The following is a 20,783-nucleotide window of genomic DNA, read 5'->3' on the forward strand; positions in this document are numbered from 1 at the left end:
GGAAGAAGAGGAACAGGTGAGTCACGTCAGGCCCCAGCCCAGCCTGGACCTCCAGTGACGCAATTTTCTGGCTGACCCTATGTGGCAGCTGCTGCTTCTGATTAGTTTCATTAGTCATGGAGGAAGGGAGGAGGGTATCAGTTCAGGCTCGAGGCAGGCAGCCGGTAGGAGTTCCAAGAGTTAGGGGACAGGAGCAGAGTTTACTCTTGGGGATGCTGCCACTTAGCACTGCTGCCCCCACCCTCCGCCAGTGGTCACCAGTGTGTAGGAGCTCAATCTGTAGTTCTCGGTGCCCACTGGAACTATAGTGCCAGGCTGAGGGCTTAGAGAACACTTCCCTTTCCCACTGGCACAGCCCTGTCAGCCTTACTCAGGTCCTGCCCCTGGAGAGGACCAGGGAGCCCCTGCAGATTGGGGAGGAAATCAGGCAGGATGGGGAGAGAAAGAAGCCTGCTGGGGACCAGGGCTCACCTTTGACATCGCCGTGTAGAATCCTTCGGGTATGGAGGTATTCCAGCCCTTCCAGGGCCTGGCCCAGGTAGTACAGGGCTCGGTCCTCCGGCAGACAGCCCGTCTGCTTTATGAGCTGGCCCAGCGAGCCACCTAGGAGACGAATGGCCAGTCTTTACATGGGGCTCTTCCAGGCCTCCAAGCCAGGGGCAAGGGCCCTCGAAGGGCAGGTGGTGGAAAAGCAGGCCTTTCCTGCCAATGTCACAGGGTCAAGAGGTTAAAAATGGATTGAGTGGGGACCAAGGTCAACCTGCGCGCAAGACTTGGGGAAACCCTTGGCTTTGAATTTTGAGGGAGAAAGAGTGGGACCTGGCTCCTTACCTTCTAGCAGTTCCATGAAGATATTGACCCAAGGACCTTCCTTCACTGCTCCATACAAAGGGACGATTCTGGGTGAAGTCAGTCCTGCACATGACATCAACTCCTCTGCCCGAAACATTTCGACTCGCACCTGAAAGGCCCAGAGGTGGCTGAGAGTCAGGGTGAGGGACCAGGGCTGGCTCCCTATCATCCTGCCAGGACCCCTGGTGCTCCCTGCACAGAGACCGTTGATGTTCCCAGTGACAATTCTGAGGCCAGACGGCCTGGTGCACCTATGGGACCCTCAGAAACTAAACTGTGTACCCTTGGGGTGAGGGGCAACTCCCAGGACTTGATTAAAGTTCTGCAGGGCTGACATGCACGAAAACACAAAAACTTGCGATTCTTATCCAGGCTCCTGGCAGGCTGTCCACCCTCAAATTTGCCAAACACAGATTTTTTTTTTTTACCCCAGCACAAATGACTGGGCAATTTCTAGGACACAGGACCTCTCATTTATCAACACCCATAACTACTCTTCAGATGCTGGATTTCTGACTTATCTGCCAAGATTCTGACTGTCAGTGCGACCGAATCCTCAGCACTCCTCTGACCTCATGATTGTCTTTTTCCTCTGAGGACTAAAATGTCCATGTAGACAGCACACTGTTGTTTACTCTGTTTGCAGCTGTTTCCCTAGCATCTGGGCACAGGAAAGGCTTCTGGGGAGGGGTTTGGCCAAGGACCCTCCCAGGCCTGAGAACACCCACTCCTTTCTGCAGGGACCCGTATGCTGTGGCAGGAAGAAACAGACCCTGGATACAAACATCCTGGGCAGAGGCCCTGGCTCAGCCACTTCTGAAGGTAGATCGGTTCCCCTAAGCTATGTGTTTCCATAAGGGAAAGGTGGGAACGGGCATCTGCTCCTGGGCAGAGTGAGGATTTGGAGGGATGATACCCGGCACCGGGCCCAGCAACCAGTGGGTGCTCAGGAAATGCTAGCTTCCCACCTCCTCCCTCCAGCTCAGATAAGAGCAGCTTATGAAAAGAAATGCTTAGACTTCTTAAATGGACTTGCTCTCCTTTCCGTGGGGCGCTCACGTTTGCCTTGAGAAGTACCACCAGGGGGCGCGAGGGGTAGCAAAACCAGCCTGGAAAAAATCAGTCAGGTCCTGGCAGTTTTCTTTGGAGACCTGCTGACTTGGCAAACAGGAGCTCTGACGATGTGGGGTTTTTGGACGTTTGCCTATCAGTGGAAAATGTCTCTCTTCTGGTTACATAAAGAATATCTGGTTTTGTTAATCAACTCGCATGAACTTTGACTCTGTCAGTGTTTCCAGCTCTGAACCTGAGTTGGAACTAATTCACCAATGGGACTTGTATTAGCAAACGTCTGTAACCTCACTGCTTCCCAAACTGTTAGCCGAAACACCTTGGGGCATCACAGAGAACTCAGAAGGGCATGTCAGGATATTTTTACTTTTGAGGGTTACAGCAGTGATGTACAGTTGCTGGACACCGCATAGACTGCTAGTTTGAGACAGTTCACTTTCAACACTAGATCGCATAGCATGCCTTTTGATGCTATATCTTTATGAAACTAGGTTCTTGGGGGTTGCCGTGACACAAGCTTCAGGGGGAACATGTGAAGCAGGAAACAAAGGTGATGGTGTTGAATCTGCTTTTGAAGTTCGTGAAGTCGTGCAGTACCCAACAATGACTACATCCCGTTAGTAATTATGGTAAGAACAGAAGAAAAAAATTTCAACTTATACGTATTTTTATTCAAATGGCTACTAAGTTGTTAGGATAAAGACATTATTGGACCTAATTACTTAAGAAATGGAACTGTTAGGTACTTGTTTTGGCCCGGGGGCCATCAAAAAATTACTGAGACATTAAGAGCTATGAACCAAGAAAGTTTGGGAATCTCTGCTTTAACTTTTAAAGACATTCCAGCCCACCTAACCCAAGGAGGCTGAAGGAGACTCTTCAAAACACAAGATGCTTTAGAAATCTGTGCCAGCTCAGGGGGAGCAAGCTGGAAGGGCTGTCCCCAGGGAGCCGGGTGGGGGAGAACACACAGGCTGTGAGCCCAGGCCAGCTGCCCATGTGGCCCACCTCCCCTCTCTGGACTTCAGTGTCCTCATCTGAAGGCTGGCTTGGATGATGACGTTAATGAGAACTAATATTTAATATTTAATATTTAATGCACACTTTACACACGCCAGGCACTGTTCTATGCACTTGCTAATCATGGTTTGCATCTTACAATAGCCCGTGAGGTGATATTTACTTGGCCAAGGCCAGGCTATCGCAGATCAGCGGCAGAGTCAAAAGGAGGCTCCCAGAACTCCATGCTTGAGCCAGATGTTCTCAAAAGAATGGTTCTTAACTCTCTTTGGGCCACAGACTCCTTTGAAAATCTGATTAATGACACGAACCCTTCCCCATCATAAACGTGTGCGCATCCATCCACCTATCACATGCGCGCGCGAGTTCATGGTTCCTATTCATCTGCTGATACCCATGCACCAGTAAGGAAATCTGTCCATGATATACTATCACATGAAAAAGACATGGTACAGAACAATCTCTAGGGTACAATCTCATTTAAATAAAGGAAAGAACTACATGTTTTTATATGCATAACAAGTCTAAAAAGATTTATGTCAAAGACTAGTTGCCTCTGAGAGTGGGGCCAGGGAACAGGGAGGCTGTGGCTTTTTGGCTATCATCTGAATTCTTTTATAATAAATCTGTATTTATTTGCAATTAACAGTAAGATCAAACAAAACCTTAAAAACCAAAACCCAAAAACTCTACATTAAACATTAAACCCGGACTCATGACCAAGCAGTATCTAACCTGGGGCCATGGATGTTCTAGGACGAGAACCAAGGAAGTGCTGTCCTCGCTAGGTACTGGATCCTCCCCAGGGAGCACTGGAGGGTGCACAGACTTGCTCTGACCCTATGTGCAGCCTGACCTCTGATCCCTGACACCCCCATCCTACTCCCTTAGCAGGGAACTGATTCTCAGATCTTTCAGATGAACATCCTAAAGGATCCCGCTGCCTGCCCTACCCCCTCCCCTCGAGAGAAAGGAGAGAAAGGAAGGGCTGTCTGCCTGGTCAAGGACAGCTGTGTGGGCTGCCAGCAAGCCATCCCCACTGAGGCCTTGGGCAGCAGGAGAGTTCGGAGAGTGGGTGCTCTGGTGGGCTCCAGCAGAAGCAGGAGTGCTGAGTGGATGGGTGGGAGCCGTCCTGACTGCCTCGGGGAGGTGAGAAACGGGGTATGTGTCCTCTTCTGCTATATTAGGGTTGTTTACCTTGTTGCCTGGGACTCTGAGAGCCTCAACAGGCGAACAGCTGAGAAGCCCAGTGACTAAGCTCCCAGCACTGGCCATTCATCTCCAGGACACTTCACACCCTCTCAGGAGGGACAGCTGAGCCTTCTCCGATGGCCTGGGGAGGGAGCTGCAGCCGAGGGGGTCAGGCACGTGGCCTTGGCATCCCAGTGGAAGATGGTGACCCACGCTGGCAAGAACTCCGCACATGTTTTGGTCAGTGGGGGTTGGTGAGGGTAGACCTTGCTTATTTGACACAGTATGTCTGAAGTTTGGGGTAATACCTGTGGATAGTCCCCTCTCTTGTCCCATCGCCCGAGGCTCAGACTCTAGAATCTAACGCCCTGTCCCATGGACAAGCCAGGGAAGTCAGGTTCATTAACATCACAATCTGAATCTTCACCCCTTAAAGCCACAGGCACCCATGACAGCGGCAGAGCTGATGTCCACTCTGCACGGGGCCTGGTCTGGCTATTTGGTTCCTTTTCATTTGGGGATCAGAATCCTTGACAAAAGCCGCTTGAAAATAAGGTCCATCTCTGAGCTAGTTTATTTCACCTTGCCAACAGGCCAAGAAAATGGCCCGCAAACATGTTTCTGATTTCTGGCTTTAGAGGTCTTGGATGCTGGCCTTGGGCCACAGACAAGGTGGCTTCCAGTCCAGGTGAGCTGAGAGCCAGAAGGAGGAGAAGAGGTGGCAGAAGGGGAACAGGGCTGACACTTCCCAGGTCTGTGAATGTGAGGCTGGTGGGCCTGTGTGTGATTTGACAGAAGGAGGCCTCAGTTCCAGGCCCAGCTGTGTGGCTTTGGGGAAGGCACATGACTCTCTGGTCTCCAGTTCTAACATCGGTGAGATGAGGGAGTGGAGAGTTGAATCATACCTGTGTCTCTAACTGAAATCCTAGGACCACCAGTCCTTCTCCCCACCCTCCCTGAAAAGTGGTTCAAAGGCAGACTCTAGTCAGACAAGCCTGGGTCTCTTGCTAAGTCTCATTTCCTCATAATGTCCACCTCCCAGGACCTATTATACCTAAGCGACAGGAGGCAGAGCCCAAAGTCAAACCAGATCTGACTCCCTACATGCATGGCCTCAGGCAGAGGCTATTGCTGTCGGGATTACCTTTAGGCCAGGTGCGGGGTGGCCCCACTATGTGGTTAGGGGTTTCAGTCCCACATGAATGTAATGGTGATCCACCCATCTTCTAGGTTTACCTGCCCCGGCCATGGCACGAGGAGTGGCCCAGGCCACATGCATGCTCTCAGATTCGCTCTCACGTACAAACATACCAAGTACAAGTCCTAGGCTGGAACAGGTGACTGAGACTGACCCAGTGCAGCTAGGAGAGCCAGGCTCCATTAGCAAGTTAGACCCACGCCGCCCTGTGACTACCTTAAAGGAAAGCAGAGGGAGTGCAAAGGCTGCCCGGCCTCCCTCTCCAGCCCCTGGAGCTCTGACACTATTTTTGGCATACCTTTTTGACAGCACACTGGAAGCCAGTCTGCTTGTCCTCCATCCTGTGTACCTCTCCGAAGGAGCCTCTACCCAGGCAGGGCTGGTGCGTGGCCCAGTGGACCTCCTCCCGGTACTCATAATCCACCGGCTTCAGTTTCTGGAGTTGGCAGGAGAGAGGCCAGTTTCAGTGGCCAGGGCCACAGAGGGACAAAGAGTAACAGGAAGGCCCTCTAGCTGGCGGGCCTTGCCGGCTTGCTGGGACTGAGCCCTCACAAGCAAAGACACCATCGACCTGGGGGTTGGGAGGGCAGGACCCAGAGAGGGAGTCATGGGAATAAAGTGAAGGCGAAGGAGGACCTCATGTGCTGCCCGAGGCAAGCTGGCCCTTGTGATGAAAAACCCCCAGACTTGTGGATGTGGGACAGAAACAGAACTGTTAACAACCTTGACAATGAGAAAATGTAACTCGGGAGCTAACAGGTGGTAGAAAGGGAAGGACAGCACAGGGGGCGGGGCCGAGGGATAACATGAAAGATGGATGGGACAAATCCCAGAAACTTAAGTGTGCGAAAGTCATTTGAAGTTGAAAGTCATCTAGTTAGAGAACTAGAGGAGAAGGGGAAAGAAGGGGAGTAGTGAAGGAGGGCAAAATCATGTTTCACATCGGGGGTCATGGGGTAGCTTCTGAAGATGGTATTTGCTTATTTCTATTTCTGAGCATATGTATTATTCTCTCTGTCTCTGTCTCTGTCTCTCTCTCTCTCTCTCTCACACACACACACACACACACACACACACAATTCAGCAATAATGAGGTAACCAACCAGAACTAAAAATAGAAATAGCTAGAAAGGCACAAAAGTGAGCCTGGAGGTTGAATGGGAGACTACTACTTTTCATCAGTGATAAGCTATTTGCTATGATTTCATTTTTTTTTTTTTTTATCACATGCATGAGTGATTTTGATAAAGAGAGAAAACCATCCCCCTAAAGGGTGGGAACTAGAGAGTGAGTCTGGCAGGTTTCCAGCAATGCCCCTTCTGCCATAGCAGGTCCCCCCCCCCCCCCATTCCCAGCTGCTGCCCTTGACCCTGGACTTGGTGGTGGTCTGGTAGTGGCATGTGCATGTGTGTTTGGGGGATTACTTACCTCAGTAAGCAGGACTCCCTCGCTGTCCTCAGTTTTGGGGCTGGGCTTCTGGGGCCTGGAGCCTCCTGCCGACCAGGTCTTGGCCAGGCTGGCCAGGCTGTGGGCCTGGCCGGAGCTTACGCTGCCTTGCAGAGCGTGCACCAGGTACTCCTCCACAGAAAACTTCTCATGAGTGCCACGAAGTGGGCAGCTGGGCTCCAGGGGTGGGCCAGGCAGGGGCTTCTGACTGTCTATACAGGCTAGTTTGCCCAGGGGAGGGCCAGGCAGGGGCTGATGGCTATCTACACAGGCCAATTTGCCCAGGAAGGACTCTAGGGGATGAGGTTTCCAGGGCTGGAGAGGGTGGAATGGGAAGGGATGGGGGAGTCTGTTGTAGGGGAAGGGGTGAGCAAGCTGGGGCAAGGGGCCTGCATCCTGGGGGTGGTGGAGTTTCCACACGTGGTTTAGACATTGCAAGGGGCTGATCAGTTTGTGGAGTTCCGATCGAGGCAGTGCTGGCCGTAGGCCCTCCCCAAGTTTCTTAAAACAGAGTTGGCCAAGGTCTGGCTCCTTCAGAGGATTGGTGAACTGGGGGGCACTTCTAATATATGGGGTGCCAAGTGGGGACTCGTCCTCCTGTGGGGAAAGCACAGGTGTTAGGACATAGGGCCAGGGCCAAAGCACAGGCGCTGTCCCAAAGGCCCATGAGCCGGTTCTGGGGATGATGGCGGGTCTCACCTGCACAGGGACCGTGCAGCTCTCCTGCTCAGGGGTTCTGGGGAGGGGTCTGGCCAAGGCCACTCCTGCCTGAGCCAGCGACTTTGAGCTCTTCTTCTTGCGTTTCTTCCGGGCTTTGCTGCGACGCTTCCCCTTCCAACACACGCGGGCCATTTTGCCCTCAGTTGCATGGGCCACATTGTTGGGGATTTGGTCAAGGCTCTCAGACTGGCTGTCAAAAAGGGGACAGATACGCATTTTGAGCACGAGGAGTCAACTGCTTAGGTAACTGCAGTTAGAGTCATAGACAAATCCCAGCTTACTTGGTACTTGTATGAACTTGGAAACATTCCTAAACCCCCAGGAACCTCAATTTTCTCATTTATAAAATGGGTGTAGTATTTTTTGCCATGCAGATGGAGAGGTTTAAGGAAACCACCCATTTAAAAAGCCTACCTCAGTGCCCGGCCCCAAAGGTAAGCTTCCAATAAACAATATTACTATTGTGACAGGATGCTCCTCTGGACACACACTCCTCTCCCTGCTCTGCAAGGTGGACAGTTCCTGGAGGTCCCAGAAGGTGGCGTGTGACTTGGAGGGTCATACTTCATGGTGGGCATTCTTAGCTCTAGCTGACAAGTTTGTTTCTGTCACCTCCAGAAGAAGGGACAGTCGAGATTGGTCACCTCTGATGCCTGGTAGTCATGGGAACGTGAGAAGCCACAGAAACAAAGACATCTTGCCTGGGCTGGTGACTGGGGACTAGGAGAGCCTGGCCTCTCTGATGGCCTGAGGCTCCCACCACCGTGAATCTCACTGGCTCTTGCCCTGCCCGGTATTAAGGCACTGACAAGTTTCTCAAAGTGCCGCTGCCAAACAGCTGTGGAGCAGACCACGGCTTCAGCCACCCTCCCACAAAGGGGACAGACTCCCCTTAGTCCTGGGGGCTGCTAGAGGCCTACATGCTTCTCAGACAGCTGATAGAAGTGGGTCCATCAGAAACCCTCTCCCCTGGGCAAAAGGCATTGGGGGCAGTGTATGGAATTTGACCAAACACTGAGCATTTCTGGGTTCAAGGGCAGCAGCCTTCCCCACAACCTTTATCAGTAGCAGTTTCCAAATTCCAATGATAAAAAGTCCGCCTGGTGGTAGGGGAGGGGAGGAAGTTGTTTCCAGGTTCAACTTTCAGTTGCCAAAAGTCATCTTTGGGGATGGGGAGCCTGGGAACAGCCTGAGCCTGGCTTGGCCTCCTTCCTACAGGGCCACAGAGCTATCAGTCTGTCCAAATTTCCAAACCCTCACCCCTCCCGGGTGTGTCTCACAGGAGAAAAGACACTGCAGGTTTCTCCCACAGTTAGAGCAGCCCCTCTGGGCCTGCACTTACGGTCACACACCAGTGAAAAAGTGACTCCTATTCCTGCACCTCCCTATTGATGGGAAACGAGGGGGAGCAGCAAGGACTCCAAGGAGAACAGAAATAAAATGTCAAGCTGATGTGACCCAGAGGCAGTCATCCACAGGCTGTGAAAAGCTTTTGAAAAGCTTATTTGGCTGAGAGAGCAGCTCAGCCAGGAAAGCCTGGGTGGGTTCCAAGGGCTGCGCCGCAGGTGCTGAAGGAGGGAGCCAGGGGTCACCGGGGAGCGGCCTGGGCGAGCAGCTGGGGGCGGGAAGACGCTGGCTCAGTTCCCTGTGTCCCACTCAGGCTCACCTCCTTACCTGTACTGTTTCGACCCAGCGATGAAAATCCGTTCCGAAAAGGTGGGGCTGAACTCCTGGCTATTCTCACCTTTTAAGTGAAGGAAAAGGGGTTGTACAAGCAGAAGGGAGAAGATGGGGAAAGGGAGTTCAGCTCTTAGGAGAGAGGCGCTCTACAGACCCCTCCTCCTCCGCCCCTGCAGACCACCTCCCTCTGCATCAGTGGCTCACCTCCTTCCCCACGCCTGCTCCTCTCACTGACTGTCTCACCCTACACTCCCAGTTTAAGGGTCACGAGCAGAGGGCATGCCTATAATATGAGGTCACAGGGTGCCCACCTCATTTCACTTACTGTGAAGCTTAAGTGAAATGAACTATACAAAACCCTCAACACAGTGCTTGGCACATATAACAGCTCAATAAATGTAAGCTATTATATATTTACATATATATGTATATGTGCGCTTACGTGTATATTATTATGTTATGTTACTCCACGTCAATTTTTATTCTCTCATCTCTCCTCAAAAACCAGACAGAAGGCAGTGGGAGATGAGGGGAAGGATGTGTATATGTGGGAAGATGTCATCGCCAGCTGTCTGTCTCTGCCCCAAGAAACCTCCTGGGTTGGAGGGAGGGTGGGTGGAGGAGAGAGGAGACTCCCAGTCCAACCCAGCTCTCCAGGGAGTTTCTCAGGCTCCGGTGGGAGCCATCATTTCAAGTCCTTTGGAGGTATTGTAAGTGGAAGCAAAAAGCACCAGGCCAGGCCTCACCCTGCAGCAGCCCATGGCCCGTCAACTTGCTCAGCAGGACCAAGAGCAGGTGTTCATTCTTTGGGGTGGGGCCACCCTGGGATGGAAGAGAACAAGCCCCAGAGGGGCTTTCCAGGAGACCTGGCCTTTCCTGCCTGGGGCCTCTCCAGAGATGCTCAGGCTGCCCAAGGTCACAATGGAAGGCTAAGGGCCTGCCTGACAATCCTGCAGAGTCTCCAGGGTCTGTGGAGCCCACGATTTCCTGCCTTCCAGCTCCCCTCCCTGCTCTGATTATAGTGAGCAAAAGCCTCCACTTGCCGCTTCTTCCCCCTTATGTCTCGCTCCCCTGCACTGTGATAGCTGCCACGCCACACTCACTCTTAGCTTAACCCCTCAGTTGTATCTTGTGAGAATCACACAGAATGGTCACCCTGACCTCCCTCACCTGCACCGGCCACCCTTGCAGAAGGAATGCACCCACCTATAGGCCCACCCACCTGCCCTCTCTGCTAATACCCCTCCCAACCTGGGGTCCCTTACATTCAGCCTGGGCAATGATGGAGATGGCGGCTGGCCCTCCCTCAGAGCCTTCCTTGGCTGTGCCTTTGGTAATCACGTCGTTCAGGATCTCCCACTTCCCGCAGAACACGGGGCTCTTCTCCACGGCCTCAAGCTTGTGGACGGAGCTTTGCTTCTTGCCCATTGCCTGTGTCTTCTCCTTGGCTTTGGCGAGCTCCTTCTGCTGCCCGACTGTCGAGCCAGGAGCGCCTGGGCAGGCCATTTCCATCACTGCCATCTCCCAGGCTCACGCTCACCCTGAGGGAGAGACCAAACACAGAGCGGGTCACTCACAGACCCCAAGGGGCCCCGGCCAGGCTTGGGTGGGAGGAAAGCAGGGGGAAATGGCTCTGCCTCTTTAGGTCACATGCGCTTATCCTCCAAATGTCCCAAGTGGCAAAGAAGTCTACCTCTCAGCATCTACGCTGGTCGCATGAGCTGTGAGCCCCCAGCCCTACCAGCACACCACCACAGACAGACTCCTCCACTCTGCCCAACGAGGCTTCCAGCCCACCCCCGCCAGACAGCCGTGGCACAAACATCTGGGTTGGTTCTTTCTTGCTTTTATAAATAATGGCTGAATCTTCGGTTGTTTGTTTTATGGCAAACTTTGCTTGCCCAGAACAGGGTGGTGGATCCTATATTCCAAAACCATTAGTCACTGCATTGACTGCTCAAGCCTTGTCTTCTTAGAGGACATGTCTACACTGTCCGCAGTGGCTTTCTCCAACAGAAGAGAATAAAGCTTTGTTCCCTAGCAGGAGGTAAATATATGTATGCATGTGTGCATGGGCATGTGTATGTATGCATATGTGTATGTACATATGGGATCTTACAATGTCTAAAACTCAACATGCAAATGGCAGCACCAGCACTTGGCTTCTGTCCCAAGAAACATCTGTGGTTCTCCAGTAAAAACTGACATCCTTCCCTCTGTAATGTCCAAGCTCATTTGCTGAAAACCTCTCCTAGGTATCATTTTTTTTTCAGGCACATTAGTAGTGGAATTTACATTAGAGCCTCCAACACCAACCTACATCTCTAGAAATATGAGGACAGAGCACAAGAATTCACCTCTCTGGGTTCCATCACCAGCAGCCCTGAAACACAACAGTACCATCCTGACACTGTGACCATTTGGGAACTTTTTAAAGACTGGGGCTGTGAACTCCCAAGGAATGGGGTCTTGACTTGCTGTAGATAAAGCCTGAGGAGGCACCAGATGCAAATAGGTCTGTAATGAGTGCTCTCAGGTCTCAACGCTGTTACTAACAGATGCAGTCTTCCCTGCTGTAGCTCGTCCTGGATCCTGCCTCCATTTACTCTTTGGGCAGAAAGACAGACCCTGTGAATGATGCCAAACCTCTAACGCCTCTGGCCTATCGCCCTATCCAGCTAAAATGAGACAGTCGGAAGCTGGGAAACATCAGGCTGATACCTTCCTACTGAGTCTTCCTCACCACAGTGGCTACCAAAGACTGAGCCAGTCTGACTGGGGTGGGGTGAGGGGGATGGGTGTGTTGGTCACTAATTTGATCCTCACATCTGTGCCTTCAAGGGCCTCCTAGCTTTGAACTCAGGGTGGCTCCAGCTTTCAGCATGCATGCCTGGGTTTGGTCCTGAAGGCTAGACACTGAGGAGGCTGAATGGGTGACCTCATTGTACTTGATGACTTAAGAAGTCCAAGGGGTGTTCTAGCTTCAATTAGGTGAAAGCCCTCCAAGGCAGGCTGTTTTCCTTGTAACCACACCTTTTTCCCACCCACACCTCCTTAACCCCTGCAGCCTCCAAAAAGGAATTAATCTAGGGCTACAGTACCTCCTACTTTCCTCAGGTTCTTTACCAGGGGAATTAAGATCCTAAAAACAACCCAAACCTCCAAACCTAACAGTCTTAAGACGTCTGCTTACAGGAACTTCCATAGTACTGTTTTAACCTCTTCATTTTCACTTGAAGAAACTGAGGCCTAATTTGGCAGTGACTTCCCCAAGGTCACCTAGACTGTGTGACAGAGCAGGGCCAGGACCTAGAATCCCAGGCTGTCGGCTGTGCTGCCCACTCCCCAAGTATCCTGGGTTATAGGCAAACATGAGGGGGGAACTCATAGTTCTCCCTGGTCAGGGAGGGTTGGTGCCCATGGTGTATAGCACAGAGAGGCACAGAGGAGACAATCGATGTTGACTGAATGACGGAATCAGAGGATGGTCTTCTGAGACAGGATGATCCTGAATGTGGGGGATGAAGAGAGAATTCATCTGATGAGTAAGAGAAATGAGGCCAAGTGGTCAATGGTTGTGCTGAGGGCACCCAGCTGTTAGAGATCTAGCTGTGCTGGGGCTCAGAGAGCCCGTCTCTGCCTAACATGGCTCATCCTGAGCTAGAGCTCTCACCACCAGCAGCCATCCTTTCACCTTAGTGGTTAGGAGGGTCACTGGCCAGGCACCCTGATCCTCCCTCCATGAGCACATCAAGCTCCCCTGCCCCGAGAAGCTGAGGCGGAGGCAGCCGAGCTCAGGGCCTCTGCAGTTCCCTGGTGACTCATCCAACAGCCTGGCAGGCGGAGAGGAACGAGAAGGCTGTTGAGAAGCTAACCCAGCAGCTGGCAGCTGAACCTGTGAAGGGCACGGGGAAAACAGGCTGACCCTCACCTCCCAGGGCACGAAATCACGGCCTGGGAACTGTACAGCTCTCTTGTGGCTGGCTTTCCCGTGCCACATGACCATGACTCAGGCCCTCACGGACAGACTCCAAGTTCAAGAGGCTATTCTCAGGACACTTTGGCCTAACAGCTTTTTTACACACACACACACACACACACACACACACACACACACACACACACACACACTCACCCACACATGCTCCTTCCCCACTTCTATACTGGCCTGGTCTACAAAAACAGGTTCTGCATTAAGCCTGGGACTGCTAGCCAGGTGGCCTTCCCTGCCCTGGGTTTTGGTTTCTGGCTCGTCACCCCAGCTCATAGTTCCACAGCTCTGCTGCCTCCTCTCTCCTGCAGCTCATGGAGAGTGAGGACTCAGTGGGAGCAGTTATGGCTCTGCCTTTGAAGGCAGGTCAAAATCCTGACCCATTACTCAGCCTGGACTCTCTCCCCAGCTCCACTCACGCCTCAGATGCCTTCAGGCCTCTGCTCTGTCAGAGCTGAGGATGTATGCGAGCAGCAGCAATAGCCAGATCCACTCAGCTCACCCACAAGGCCATGAAAACAAAAGCGGAGGGGAAGGGGGTGGAATTCATTCAGTATTCTTCTAGGGCCTGATGCATGTACACTGCCTGTTCTCTCTTCTCTGGGGCCTCGATGAGCTCCTGGGGAGGTCTGGGGGTAGGACTGACTGGGATGATACTAGATCAAACCTTGGGCAGATCTGTAAGACAGGTTTGCTGTAGACAAGGCTCTTGGATCCTGAGACTCAAACCTGGGTCCCTTACCAGATAGTAAAGGTCTTCCATGCAAGGTGAGAAGTTCTTAACGTGGGTTCAAGGATGGCTTCAGGATGGTCTGTGAGCCCAAGAAACTATATACAGTTTGTATCTTTTCCCAGGAAGAGGGCCATAGCTTTTATCACATTCTCCAAGGGTCTTACATGCCCCAGAAGGTTGCTGTAATACCCCAGAAGATCAAGACCAGGGCTAAATACCTGATGCTGGCTCTGCTCTCCCACCCCAAGGAAGAGGGCACCCAGCTAATGTAGCCATTTGCAACCTGACTGCAAGTTACAATAATCAGATGAGTTCTTAAAATGCATTCACCCTAGACTTACTGAACCAGTCACTGGGCAGTAGGCCCAGAATGTGTACCCTTGACAAGTTCTCTGGATGATTCTGATGCCATGGCAGCCACTAGCCACATGTAGCTAGTTACATTTAAATCAATTAAAATTAAAACTGCAGAAAGTTCTATTGGACAGTTCAAGTCTAAGGCTATGATAGCAATGTTTTCTCAACAGCAAAATTTCTGTTCCTAGGATTCTGAGACAGGAATGGGGTATAGGTTAAATACATTTTTTATTAATTGGAGGGTACAAAAATAATGTTTTAAATTTTATCTTCAGCGTTGATAACCTCTCTTAAATGTATCATATTTCACTTCCCTGTTTTAATAAGTACGGTAAAAACACCAGACTAGGAACCAGAAGATAAGCGTTTTAGCCTTGGCAACTTTTTTAAAAAAAAACAGTGGGACCATTTTTCTCAAATGAAATCATACCTCAGCTCCCAATGTATAAAAGAACTAGAAGCAAGCAACTGATATGTAACTCACATTAGAAAGTGGCTCTGCTAAAGGTGGGCAAGGGTCCTACATACCTCCCTTCTCTTCACCCAACAAGGACCTCTGCAGAATCCTAGGTCTCCAAGGAAAAGAGTTTGCAAACCAGTGGCCTAGGAAATCTTTTGAGGTTCCTTCTAGTTCCCAAAATGCCACCGATTTTTTGGGATTATTTGAGGGCTGGATGACTCCAATTCAGAATAATAATTGCCAGTATTTACTGAGCACCTACCATTATTAATTTCAGTTTCAGATGTGAAGACTGAAGCTTAGAGAAGCTCAGTAGCCTACCGAAACAGTCACAGTCACAGGTTGCAGAGGCAGGGCTGACCCCATCCTGCTGCCTCCTGAGCCTGCATGCTCAAGCTTAAGCAGGCCACCCAGTTTCTTAGCGTCTTTGGAATTATTTTGAGGACTGAATGAGGTAGAGTACAGAAATGCCAACTGGTTTGCTTGGCCAATAGAAGATGCAAAATGCAAGTTCACTCCCTTACCCTTCACCAGGCCCATAAATGCCACCACAAGGACAATGGGACTTCTCTGTTTCAGCACCATATCAACAAGGTGTCAAGCCTTACTTAAGCCATTCAACACACTGAGCTCTTGGTTCTCTGTATATAAAGAGATAAAAATCTCCATCTTACAGAGTCATCTTGAAAATGTCCACTGAGGCGCTGGCTGGTGTAGCTCAGAGGTTAGAGTGTTGGCCCGTGAACTGAAGGGTCTTGGGTTCGATTCCTGTCAAGGGCACATACCTGGATTGCAAGTTAGATCCCCAGCCCTGGTTGGGGCGTGCGTGGGAGGCAACCAATTTCTGTGTCTCTCTCACATTGATGTTTCTCTCTCTCTCCCCCTCTCCCTCCCTTCCACTCTCTAAAAATCAATGGAAAAATGTCCTTGGGTAAGGATTAACAACAAGAAGAAAAAAGAAAAAAAAAAAAGGAAAAAGAAAATGTCCACTGAGGGGCCAGGGCAGACCAGGGCAAATCCCTCTCATGACTATTTCATCTGGAAGTAAAATCTGTCCTTCTCTGAATGCCCAGCGGGGACAAAGAGCAGAAGTAGAATGACTCAACTTCCTTTATAAGATATTAGTTGAAAACCAATCTTATTCTGATGCTTCCTCTTTTAAGCCCCAGTTTGCCTGGCCACTAGGCCACACGGGGCCAGCCTGTGCCTCTCAAAAACAAGGGGCTGTGCAGGAAGGGGAACCAAGGGCCAGTGCCAGGCAGAGCGAGCTGGCCTTGCAAAACAGTCGTCTGGCTAGGCAGACAGAGATCCCCATGCACGCTCAGCCCTGGCTCCCTTTCAGCCCTGCCTGCCCTCCCCAAACCTCTAGCCCAGCTTCTGTTCCAGCCAGGCTGCTCCTTTCTCTGGCCTGAACATGGGCAGCAATGGGCGGGCCTCAGATTCTTTTCCTTTGCTACCCTGTTGCTCCCATAGAGAGTGCCTTCTTTCTTTATTAACAGTTGTCCAGATCTCACCTATCCTTTAGACCTATCTCCTCAATGAAACCTTTTGTAGTAGGCTCCTGTACTCATTCAACAAGTGTTCAATGAGTGTCTCCTGAGGGCCATGGACTGTAAAAACCACGACCAGTCATCAAACGTCTTCTATGTGCTGTGTATGTGCTAGGTGCTTTATCTACATTACTGATGAACCTCCCACAACCCTGTGAGGTTGGTAATATTGTTCCCATTTTACAGATGAAGAAACTAAGCTTCCAAGATGTTACCTGCAGAAACAGATCAGGCCAATTTATACAACTAGAGCATCTAACATGGGGTTAGGGATAAAGCTAGGAAATGCCTGGCCCTTTCCTGTGGGACTCAAGGATCCTCAGTTCCTTTATAGAATAAAAGCCTGTTGGCAGAGGTACCTGGAACAACCAGGAATTGAGCAGTATTACTACCCATGTGGATATTACTACCCTTATTTTACCCACAGGACCTACTCACTGTTAGTAATAATTTCTTAGCTTGTGGAGGCACAAGAACTAAAAATGAGGAGTGTCATCAGTAAGGGCTGAATCAGCAAAAAATTGGTCAGATTTCTAGTGGACTTACACTAGTACATGTTCCTGGGGTGTTATGATTTTTAACTTGATTAGCTTTAACAGATCATTTCATTTTCTTAAAACAATTAAAAAGAAACTCACATACTATACACATACAAACAAGAGTTCTAGGAAAGATGGCACTACCTTCATTGAAAGAACCACTGAAAATATCACCCCAATAAATTCAATAAAAAAGTTAAAAAAAAAAAAGGAGAGAAAAAAAGAAAGAACCACTGAAGGATGTGCTTTGGCAAGCAGAAAAGTAAACCAGAGAAGAAATGGGATGTAAGAAACAATGGTAGGCACAGGAATCAATATAAATGCTAGTCAATTTAATTAACAATTGAATGTTAAAAAAAATTGTTTAAACCATTTTAAAACATTAAGTTCTAGACAATATACATAAGGAAGAAGGGTGGAGTGGTTGTACCATTGGTAGAGAGTGATAAGAACCTTGCCTTTAATGGAATTTACATATCAAAATGTTTACACTTCATTAGAAAAAATATAGTTATATGTGAATGTTAAAAGTTAAGGGTAACTAATTATAAGAATAGAAACACAAATTCAGAGTTTTCAAACCAGGAGGGTAAAAAGGGAAAAATAGAAAACCTGATTGCTCTAATAAAAGGTTAAGGAGAGAAAGAAAAAAGAAACAAAGAAAAAGGACAGTAAGTATAAAATGAAACACAAGTTAAGGTGGCAGAGATAAGTTGAAATATTAATATATCATTAATCACAACAGACATGAATAGGTTAAGTCCACCTATTAAAACACAGACAATCAGATGGATTTTAAAAGATCCAACTATATAGTGACTAAAACAGACAAAACAAAATTATACAGAAACGTTGAAAATAAAGGATAGAAAGAGATACCCAGGTCAATACAAAACATGTAATATTAATATCAGACAAAATACTTAAGACAAAAAGATGTAACAATCACTTATATGCACACCCAATAAAAAGCCTCAAAACCCCGAGATTGATGGCAGGTTGAGGCTTTCTGGATGAGTAAGGTCTTGGCTTCACAGTGTCCTGTCACACTCCAGAGAACTGCAGGCTCTTATAACACAGCATTCTTGGAGCATGCATTGGGTCTGCTGGGTGTTGGGCCCTGTGCTGGGCGCTGGGGGTACACTGAGGAAGAAGATGCAGTCCCTTGAGGAGCTTACAGTCTACTGAAGGGAAACAGACAAGTAGTCAGAAAATTACAATACAATACAGTAATGCAATGACAGGCGCAGGCACACAGCAAATGGCAATGGGAACACATGGAGGGACATCTAGCCCAGCCTGGTGGGTGTCAGGAAAGGCTTCCTAAAGCAGGTAATGCTCATGCCGAGTCTCAATGGTGAGCAAAAATTTCCCAAGAAAAAGGAGGGGGTATTTCAGGTAGAAGGAATGGTCGAAGTTAAGGCACAGAGTGAGTCTATATAGGAATCACAAAGAGCTCGAAGTTACCGGTGGGCAACTTAGATCAGAAAGCTGGAGATGAGGCTGCAGATGGAGTTCATGTACCAGACAAGGGAAATGTGCTTGGTCCTGATATACCCCCAGGGGTTAAATTCTCAGAAGAGAAAGAGGGGTATGATTCAGAGGTAGAATTCCAGATGGAGGAGCCTATGGGGTAGGGGCAAATGGTGGGTGCTGGGCATTAAATGAAAACCCTGCCATTGGGACAGAATCTCCCCTACCTCCCCGGACTGGTCTGACAATATCAAAAGTTAGAGGCATCTGGGAGGCTTAATTCTTTCCCTTAGGTGGGGACACAAGGTGGGCGCTAGGACCTAGAAACGGACATCTGAGGAAGGAGAAAAGAGTACTCCGATAAAACAGCTGGAGGAATCTCAAAACCTGCCTCACTTGCCAGCTTGGGTTCTGCTTCCCAGGAGAGCAATTTCTGCGCATTTCCCATTAAGGAGGCTATGAAATGTGAATGTACATTAATCATTAAAACCTTACAGATCAATTATAAGAAAGAAACCTGCCATGCCCACAAAAACGCAGTCTCGCTGCCAATTCCATGGGTCAAACTGCTCAATAAATGAAATGTATGGAATAAAATTTATGGCTGTCCTTCAATTCCTACCACGCGCCTGTTTCGGCTGGCCCCACACAGGCAGGAACACTGCTGGACAGGCCCCCTTCAAATGTTTAAGGCAATCATCTGATGTCTATTATATCAGCATAGGTCTTACCCACTTCTGCTTCTTCCTGACCCCCTCCCATCCCACACTGAAGCTGAGCTAATCTTAAAACATCATGTCCTTAAGATAACCTCAAACTCAAAGACATCTATTGGCTCTGCGCTGCTTATGGGCCCAGTCCCAACTCTGTGGTCCATAATCTGTCTGACCACTATTTCCCTAAGCACAAGATTTGGCTCTGGTTGGCTTGATCTCTTCACATCCTGTAGCTACTCAGATCTACAGGTCCCTAGAGGAGTGTGCCCCGTTCCTGTGTGGGCCACCCTGCACATCCCGCTTGTCCTTCAGCGCCGAGTTCAGACCTCCCACCTCCAGGGAGTCCCTCCCAACAGCGCCCGGCATGGCTTTCTTTTCGGACTGCCTACAGCACTGGGTCTCCTCACTTTTCTCACCCTCACCCTGGCCCTTAACCACACCCTTACTCCCTTTAATCATCAAAAGAAATAACATAGATGAAAGAACTCTGGAAACGATAAAGCATTATTCCAAGAGAAGGCAGACATTTCTGTGTGCACAACTCAGATTCACAATCTAGGCATGGAGCAAATAGTAATACAGAAAAACATGCACAGAGATGTTCGGTGTATTTTTAGAACAGTAAAAAACTGGAAAAAGTCTAATTATAGGGGAAGGATAATTATTAAATAAATCCTGGTACATCCATTAAAATTGCTTATAAACAATTTTTAACTATATGGAGAAATGCCAAGGGGACACATTTATAAAAATGCGCACCTAGCACAGAATGCAGCAACGTTTCTCTCTTGGAGGCGTTTAATATTCTTTATACTTTTCTAATTTTTCCACATTTTTTCCAGTGAGCATGTATGACTTTTCTCAGTGTTCACTTTTTCACAGATGTTCCCAAGTGGTTAAAAAAATACAGGAAAGATATACAGCGAGCCGCGTTCATCCTTTCCACCCTCCCCCCACTCCTTTGAGGGATCCCTGTTACAGGTTTCTTGTATATTCCTCCAGAGAAGTGCTCTGGGTACGAGATGAAGACTTAGGAGGCACCTGGTCCACCTCTATGTGTGGGACTTAATAAGCATGTGATGACCGTTCCCCCACCCAGCACACACCCCACGCACACAGGGAGCCTCACCGGATCCTCCGGGGCTGGTCAATGAGTTCTGGCGCAGGGCCACTAAAACAGAAGGCTGGGGGTGGGCAAGCTCATCCCTCCTGGTTTTGGTTTTCATTTCACTCCCTTTTTCGCTCTCCCCTGGGGACCGTGAAGTAGGAAGGTGCTCAAAGATGGCTCAGTCGGCCGTCCTCAGTTCTGATGGCCACTGCTTCCCTGCTTTCACTTACCGTCATCCACTGACAAGTGTCTATAGCGGCCACAGGCCTGGGTTGGTGCTAGGTATAAGAAATGCTTGTGGGCACAAGTGGCCCCTAAAAGAGTGCGAAACAGCAGAACCGGACCTGAGAGAAAACCACCAGCTCCTCCCTCACTGCTCACGTCAAGGGCTGGGATCTGAGGGCTGGTTCCAATCTGGGAAACCTGAAAGGGGCAAGGTTTTCTGGCTAATCTCTCCTACCTTCCTTACATAATACCTAACCTGCTTTTAAACAAAACCTTTGTTTTGTTTTCAAACACAAAAGTAATACTCGTTCATTGTAAACATTTAAACAATACAAAAGGGACAGAGAAAAAAATCCCTGTGCCACTCCCTCCTCCCCACAACATAAGACACACTTAAGTTTAGTATAAATCTTTTTAGTTCCATTACTATACATATACAAACATATAATTTGG

The 20,783-nt window shown here is 49.3% G+C and overlaps 1 protein-coding gene across 1 annotated transcript in view; it reads right to left on the reverse strand.

Moving 5' to 3' along the window:
- MAP3K14 (mitogen-activated protein kinase kinase kinase 14) overlaps positions 1–20,783 on the reverse strand; it is a 40,019-nt gene that overhangs the window by 8,146 nt on the left and 11,090 nt on the right. The window contains exons 2-8 of the mRNA XM_081161102.1: positions 10,444–10,719; positions 9,173–9,242; positions 7,478–7,688; positions 6,761–7,375; positions 5,631–5,768; positions 832–961; positions 472–603 (exon numbers count right to left, since the gene is read on the reverse strand). Coding sequence (XP_081017228.1) covers positions 472–603; positions 832–961; positions 5,631–5,768; positions 6,761–7,375; positions 7,478–7,688; positions 9,173–9,242; positions 10,444–10,699 — 1,552 coding nt within the window. The 5' untranslated portion in view covers positions 10,700–10,719. The remainder of the gene's footprint in view (positions 1–471; positions 604–831; positions 962–5,630; positions 5,769–6,760; positions 7,376–7,477; positions 7,689–9,172; positions 9,243–10,443; positions 10,720–20,783) is intronic.

Source organism: Miniopterus schreibersii (assembly GCF_964146895.1).
Source record: "Miniopterus schreibersii genome assembly, chromosome: 16".
NCBI classification, from domain to species: Eukaryota; Metazoa; Chordata; class Mammalia; order Chiroptera; family Miniopteridae; genus Miniopterus; species Miniopterus schreibersii.